The sequence below is a fragment of the Scylla paramamosain genome, chromosome 23 (genome assembly GCF_035594125.1).
Source record: "Scylla paramamosain isolate STU-SP2022 chromosome 23, ASM3559412v1, whole genome shotgun sequence".
Taxonomy (NCBI): Eukaryota; Metazoa; Arthropoda; class Malacostraca; order Decapoda; family Portunidae; genus Scylla; species Scylla paramamosain.
The window spans coordinates 17,409,633-17,417,529 of record NC_087173.1 but is presented as its reverse complement, the minus strand read 5'-3'; the positions used below and the strand labels follow the sequence as shown (position 1 = coordinate 17,417,529).

The window sequence follows — 7,897 nt, the reverse complement described above, 5'->3', positions numbered from 1 at the left end:
TTATCTAGGGTGTTTTCCTGACTAAATTGGTTATCTAGGGTGTTTTCCTGACTAAATTGGTTATCTAGGGTGTTTTCCTGACTAAATTGGTTATCTAGGGTGTTTTCCTGACTAAATTGGTTATCTAGGGTGTTTTCCTGACTAAATTGGTTATCTAGGGTGTTTTTCCTGACTAAATTGGTTATCTAGGGTGTTTTCCTGACTAAATTGGTTATCTAGGGTGTTTTCCTGACTAAATTGGTTATCTAGGGTGTTTTCCTGACTAAATTGGTTATCTAGGGCGTTTTCCTGACTAAATTGGTTATCTAGGGCGTTTTCCTGACTAAATTGGTTATCTAGGGTGTTTTCCTGACTAAATTGGTTATCTAGGGTGTTTTCCTGACTAAATTGGTTATCTAGGGTGTTTTCCTGACTAAATTGGTTATCTAGGGTGTTTTCCTGACTAAATTGGTTATCTAGGGTGTTTTCCTGTTAAGAGTATATAGAAACCACGATAACCTGCCGCTAGAACCGTAAAAACACCCCTGACAAAACTCGCGTCACTTCAACTACAGCCTTTTGAAAGTAGTGGAGATGAGGCGCTGAAGTGTTGCAAGATAACGTGATCCAGTATTGCGCTGACCGGAGGATTGCACTGTTTATTCTGACCTGTCACTCGTGTCACCGTGACCAACAAGCGACAACACCACGCTGATGGCCACGTGTTGTCCTGCTTGTGGGTGCGTCAGCGTAGAAGTCATGATGATGCGGTGTTTGAAGGTGACACGGGTTTTTGCGTAGTAGCAGTAGTGGTGGTGGTGGTAGTAGCAAGAGTTGTAGTTGTAGTAGTATGTATATATTTATGGTGTCTGTGGTAGTGCTGGTAGTTGTAGTAAAGTATACGTGTAGTAGTAGTAGTAGTAATCGTGGCGGTTGTAGCAGTAGTAGTAGTAGCAACAACAGCAACCCATGAAATAAGAAAAAATAAATAAATAAAAAAAAACATCTTTTATTAACTGGAAACAATACACACTAATAATAATGACAAAACCATTCTCTCAATACAAATACATATAAAACCCGTATAGAGGAAATCACTCCACTGCGCACTTACATCACTAACATTAAAACACATTTCTAGACACCAACAAATCTCACTACCAGTCTCTTACATCACAGCTTGAACCCTGCACGACCAAAAAACTCGGGGAAAGGAGACACGACCTTCGCTGTTTAGTTTAACAAGGCGCCAGGGAGACGGACTAAAGGAGGGGAGGGGAGGGAAGGTAACGGGCATCAGACAAACAGACGAGGCACCCCAGTCGTCTTTTGAAGTCTGGCACGTGTAGTTTGACGTCTTGCTATTGCTGACGAAGGGAGGGGGAGAGACTGGGACGCTAACGAAGGAGGAGGAGGGATGGGGAAGTATGAATGAATGACGAAATAGACGTGTGGAGTGTTACGTTGGTGAGTATGTAAATGAATGATGATGATGGAGGAATAGCGAGAGAAAAATGATGAATGGGTGCATAGAGAAAATATTGATGGAAAAATTAGAAGATAAATGGAAAAGTTCGTGGAAAAGTAGACGAACGAGGATGGAGAGGGGAGATAAGAAAGGAAGGAGGGTGGTGGGGTGAGATGGAGGGCCGGGGGAGGAAGATAGGAAGACTACAAGGAATGATGAGAATGAAGAAGCAGATACAGGAAGATGAATAGATAACGATAAGGAACAGGAGAAAGTAAGAGATTACAAATGGAAGACAAAACTGCGTAAGACGTCAATGAGGAGGAGGAGGAGACACTGGGAACAACTGGGTCAAAACATACGTAACCCTTTGCATGGCTAGGGAAGGATGGAGGAGGGGGGAAAGAAGGACATGGAAAGCTGTGAATTAAGTCGATGGAGAGAGGAGAGAGGAAGGGAAGAGAATGGGCACGTTGACACAGGCGGGGAGGGAGACGGGGAGAGGCTGGGCAGGGTGGAGGGAGAGGGGAGGGTCAGAGAGGGTCAGAGGTAGAGGGGAGAGCTACGGGAAGTCTGCAAAGTCATGGATGAGGAAATGTCTTTCGCTCTCCGTCAGGGACTCCTCGGGCTCCACGCTTCTAGGGCGGCCCCGCATCTCCTCCAGCAGCTGTGTGAAGGCCCTCATCTGCTTCCTGCGCCCCTCGATCCGCTCGTACCTGCAGAGGGAAGGCGTGAGTGTTCCTGTGAGGCTAGTAAAGTGTTAGTGGTAGTTTTCTTGTATTATGATTAGCAATATGTCTTCAACTTACACATTAGGTTATTACGGTTCTCTTAATCAAAACTGATATAATTGGTACTACTCTCCATCTTCAACGAAGGCTACCACTGTCACTACTACTATTACTACTATTACCACTACAATTGTTAATGTTAATCCTATTACGGTTACTACTACTACTACTACTACTACTATAATTGTTACTGTTAATCCTCTAATTATTATATTATATTTACAATAACATAAGAATTACTACTACTATTACAATTGTTACTGTTAATCTAATTGTTATACTGTATTTACAAGAACATAAGAATTACTACCATTAATATTACTACTACTACTAACAACAACAACAACTATATAGAATCCCAACGTATAAAGCTTCCTGTGTCTTGCTTCCAGACAGATACACGTTACGAGGAATGAACGTGACACACACACACACACACACACACACACACACACACACACACACGTCCTATACACGTCAGAAGTAGTAGAAACTGTAGTGGTAACCTAGTGTTAGTAATAAACAAATAATAAATAATAATAAAAAAATAATAATAAAATAATAATAATAATAATAATAATAATAATAATAATAATAATAATAATAATACGCTAAGTGAGAGCCCGGCCCCTGCGCGTCTCAGGGTTGGCCTTCACGTGGTGCGCAGCGCGTGGCCTTCAAGATGCACATTCATGTTCCTTATCAAGACACTCGACATTTGACACCGAGATGGCTTGATAACTTGACCTAATTATGAACTTTAGGAGTCACGAGTTTTCCCTCTATTTCGTCTCCTACTGTTCTTACAAGTCTGAGATCTGCTGCTACTGCTGCTACTACTACTAAATTCACCATTCGATCTACACTACTGAATGAGTTTATCCGCTATTCCTACTGCTACTTATTCACCATTCGATCTACACTACTGATTGAATTTATCCGCTATTCCTACTACTACTACTACTTATTCACCATTCGATCTACACTACTGAACGAGTTTATCCGCTATTCCTACTACTACTGCTACTTATTCACCATTCGATCTCCACTACTGAATGAATTTATCCACTATTCCTACTACTACTACTACCACTACCATTATATACATTTTTTTTTATTTATCATAGTCGCGGTTTCAATTAGCGAAAGAGATTATACGCGGCAATTAAGTTGGGTTGTGTGAATATATGATTTAGTGCAACGTTTGTGATTTGTGACAAGATGTACGGTTATTTCAAATGCAAGCACTACTCTTCTTCAACCCTGTACTATTACAACTCCATTATTTCTCTACGATTACCACTACCACCACCACATCAATACTACCACTGTTCAACTACCATTATCATTTCCACATCTACTACAGCCACTACTACTAAGTTCTATTCCACCCTTTCCTACAAACATTACATTCTACCATTTCCCGCCCATTACTGCCACCATCCCCCCCCCCACTACAGCTACACCAATTCTACGTCTGATAACCCAACCACTGCTAACGTCGTACTCCACTTGTAATTTTAACAATGCTGGATTTATTGGGTATTGTGAAGCTAGGTATTTTAGTGTATCTTTTTTATGGTTACCGGAAAGAGGATTTTTAAATGGAATATTGTAAATGTGTAAGGAAAAATTACTAACTACTACTACTACTACTAGTACTATCACCACCACCACTATCACCCATATTCAGAAATGCGTTGCTGTCTCACCGCGCCTATATTCAAAGGCCACAAAGATGATTAGCTAGGTTTTCAAGCGCATTTTTCCTTTAAATAGTGTAGAAACCATAATAATCTGTCACTAGAACCATAAAAGCACCCTTGGAAACCCGTGTCACTTTAACTAGCGTCTTTTGAAAGTTGTGGTGATGAGCAAAATTAGATAGGGTTCCTTACCCGCGTCGTGGCAGCACCACGAGGAAGATGAAACCGGTGACAACGAGGGCGGTGAAGCAGAAGAGAGACCCGGTGACGATGGCCCATAGCATCCAGCCGTCCGTCTCGCCGCCTGAGGGGCCCACGTCTCCGCCCGTGTCACTGTGCGTGGTGTTGGGCGCCTCCGTGGTGAGCAGGATCATGGTGACGTTCTTAAGGGCGTTGTGAAGCTCCATCGTTATTTTGTCTTGGTTTTGTTTTGATTTGTTGTTTATGTCCTGAGATGGCGTGGATGCGGATTGTTCTTGTTTGCTTGCTTGAAAGTTTTTTTTTCGGTTTTACTTTGTTTCAAGATTCACTTTCCCATTCGAGTTATAGATTTATGATTTTGTTTTGTTTGTTACTTTTTTTCTGTTCAACGTGTCACTAGATTCACTTTTTCCCGTATTGTGTTTTAGTGAGTTTGCTCGTCACTTTCCTAGTTATTATTGAGTTCACTTTGTCATTAGATTAACTGTGTGTGTTCTGTTCAGTCCCCTTGGTTCTTGTTCAGCAAGATGCATGGCGGTGAGATCTGGTGGTGGTGGTGGCGGCGGTGGTGGTGGCGGCGGTGCTTGTGCGGGTAAGGTTATTGATTGCTTTCTCCTCCGCCGTTACCGTTTCCCTCGTCTCGTGCTTGGTCTTCAGTTTGCCAAGACGCGAACTGGTAGCTTGGTGTCTATATATAACCTTTGCTTTCTTTGTCTTGCTTGGGTTGTGCGCTATGGCTTGCTGTCTCACCCTGTAACCGTGACTTCCTTTATCCTTTTTAATTTGTTTGCTTTATTCTTGTTGTATTGGTTACTTTGTCCTTTCATAGCTTGGTTTGTGTGTTAAGTTTGCTGTCTTACTGTTCTTTGTCTTCCTTTCTTCCTTTGCGTGGTTTGCTTTCCCTCTGCTACGACCACCACTGTCCTTGCTTTGCGTGTGGGGGCAGTTTCCTCTCTTCCTGCTGCAATCGTTACTTTATCCTTTGCTTGCTTGGTTTAAGATGGTTTGCTTCCTCACTCCGGTACAACAACCACTTTCTTTGTCTTTGCTTGGTTTGTGAGATGGGCAAGTCTTTCCCTCACTGCTACAGCCGCCACTCCCTCGCGTGTCAGCTTCCTGCTTTATGCACGTCCATTACGGTAGGTCACAAGATCACCCATACACGCGAACGCTTCCCTCTTTTCAGCATTACTCTATACACTACATCCTCACGGCCTGGCTCACTGCTTCACAACACACACTGGTGACTAGTTTGTCCAGCAGAAGTGACTTGTAAAGGTTAGCAGATATTTAAACGTTTCTCACATGGATGGCGAGGGAATCTGCTAGTCACGTCCTCACTCTTGAATATCTCGGTGGTGACTGAGCGAGTGAGCGGTTGGCTGAGTTGTGTGAATGTGGCGCTTTTCTGGGTGTGGGGTGTGGGGCGGGGGACGGCTGGCTGGCTGGTTGGCGGGCAGTGCGGCGCGGGACAAGGACGAAAATATTACACCAGCCACAAACGTTCGCCTTCACTAGATAGAGCAAGATTGTGGTGAAAGGCAAGGTTTAATACCTTTCTCTCTCTCTCTCTCTGATATTACGAATAACCTTCCTGTGACCGTCCTGTTACCACCACCACTGACGCCTCTCTAACCCTGACACTCCCCCTCTCTCTTTCCCAAATGACCTCACTCACCCCGCCCCTCAGTGACCTCACCCAGGGTCAGCCACCGCCGCCTCCCAGCCATACACACACCTACGCACGGACGTCACAGACCTACTTCATGTGTTTACAACTTGATTCAGCGATGATATCACCTTTATCGATGGTATCAAATGTTATGACTCGTATTAAGTGCATTGTACTGAACTGTGGGGTAGAGAGGGAGACATGCATGGGAGGTGTGGGCTGGTGGATGGGGTTAGGCGAGAGTGAGGTATGGGGTGTGGACAATACACGTGTGGATTGAGAGGTGGGTTAGGTATGGGGTGGAGACAGGAAGATGGGTCGTTGTGTGGGGAGGGTGGGTCAGGAAGGAAGGGTTGGATAGTGAGCGGGTTGTGGGCGTGAGGTAGATCGGCCATGGGGTGCGGGGTGTGGGCAGGAGCAGGGCAGTACACAGCAGGTAATTCACCAGCACGGCCAGACTATCTCCCCCACGTGAGCGATAAGCAGCGCCGCGTCCCAAGGTCTCAGTATCAGCCGCAGATTGTGTTGACTTCCACGCCTCTACTCACGCGGCACGCCACGTTCAGGCGCGCGAACACCCATTTTCAAATAAGTCCCCGGCGGGACTTATTTGTGTGTCTACGTGTGTACACTGACCCGTGTGTGTGTGTGTGTTGGGGGGGTGTAGTTAGGGAGGGAGGGTGGGGTAGCTTGTTCACGGCTTCTCGTCTCGACGCTTTGTATCAGACATTCATCAAGTTCAGACAGGTGCACACTTCCTCGTACTGAGTGGCATGCACTAAGGCGCTTGCATTAAAAAAAAATGTTTTTTTATTGCAAATCTCTCCGGTACCTGTCGTGCTCAACGCTCAGAAAACAAGGAAAAAAAAGCACGACAGCAAAAATATTTTAAAGTTAACCAGAACAACTGATGCATGATAAAAAGATTGCTCTTCGGCGGCTGACGGTCAGCAATCATCAGCTTCAATATTGTTAGTAAAAAGCGAACTGAACAAAAAATACAGCTCGCTCTGCCCCGACTCCTGAAGTGTGGCGTGGCGGCGCGGCGCCCCTCTACCTGTTCCTGTGGTCCAGGGGCACGTCATCGTTGGGCCACGCATGGCCGTTGGCACCGCGGTTATGGTTGTCCCGCTGTGTGTCGCGGTTAAGCCAGTTGGCCATAGCCCTGATGTATCGGCGAGGTAATCGCGGCACCAACCACGGGAAGCGAGCATGCAGGCGCCACCACGCCCGGAACACCCGCGGCAACACCCAGTCTGGCGGGAAAACCAAGCGTGACTTGCCAAGTTACTGGAGATTTTTGCAATGAAACCTACATAACACAAAGTCCTGAACTTGAAGCCACAGTTTCTCAAAACCTCACTTTAGAAAAAATAATCATGTAGTACACAACTCACAACGGCCGAGCTACAAATGCTAGACACACACTCACCCCTGACACGATAGTGGCATAACAAGAATGTGGCAGCGGCCGCTGCGAAGAATGTAAACAGAGACACAGCAAACCAGATCTCCGAGCTCCGGTCTGGGGACGAAGTGTGGGAGGTGGACGGTGCGTCCCTCCAGGCCGGAATCCCAACCGTCATCGTGAGGTTGAACGAGGACGTCATTTTTGCGATACACCAGACAGGGATTGAAGAACACGGGCCGCAGCTTGGTGGTCCCTGAGGCGTGGAACGGCACCCTGCTTAGATATCGCCTGAGGACCACGCCGATGTAGGAGCGCCGGGGCCTGTACCAGTGCCACACCTCGATCCTCACCGCGGCCAGCCACTGCATCTCTGCCGCCTGCTGGCCGCTCTCAACTACCAGGCCGGGCAGGACAGCCGCGACTCGCACCTCGACCAATGGAAGCATTGCGGGACAGCGGCTCGAGCTGGTGGGGAAAGTAACGCGCCAATGACTTGTTGTGACGCGACGAGTGAGAGACGTGACCACCCGGCAACGAGCATGGAGAGAGGAGCGTGGTTATGCACCTGCTTAGGTCTCATGTTCTGTTTAGCTTGTTACAGTGAGATACTTGGCTTGATTAAAAGGACCTGACGGTTTCTTGCACCTTCCCTTGTTTTCTCATGTTCTT

General features: G+C 46.2%; 1 protein-coding gene across 2 annotated transcripts; it reads right to left on the bottom strand.

Annotated features, from left to right (window-relative positions):
- Positions 1 to 972: 972 nt before the first annotated feature.
- LOC135112320 (uncharacterized) lies at positions 973 to 7,689 on the bottom strand. Of its 2 annotated transcripts, none has more exons than XR_010274272.1 (3): positions 7,250 to 7,689; positions 4,137 to 7,073; positions 973 to 2,163 (listed from the first exon to the last, which is right to left on the bottom strand). XR_010274272.1 is itself a non-coding variant. In XM_064026656.1 (3 exons), the coding sequence occupies exons 2-3, from the start codon at positions 4,349 to 4,351 to the stop codon at positions 2,010 to 2,012; spliced, it is 369 nt and encodes a 122-aa protein (XP_063882726.1). In that variant the 5' UTR covers positions 4,352 to 7,073; positions 7,250 to 7,656; the 3' UTR covers positions 973 to 2,009. The 2 variants fall into 2 exon arrangements, 1 of the variants encoding a protein (XP_063882726.1); XM_064026656.1 differs by having other exon boundaries at positions 7,250 to 7,656.
- Positions 7,690 to 7,897: the final 208 nt, after the last annotated feature.

Excerpts from the sequence above, each read along its gene's own strand:
- LOC135112320 (XM_064026656.1), bottom strand. The coding sequence starts at position 4,351 with ATGGAGCTTCACAACGCCCTTAAGAACGTCACCATGATCCTGCTCACC. Across the intron at positions 2,164-4,136 it reads GTGGTGCTGCCACGACGCGG|GTACGAGCGGATCGAGGGGC; the intron begins GTAAGGAACCCT and ends TTCCCTCTGCAG.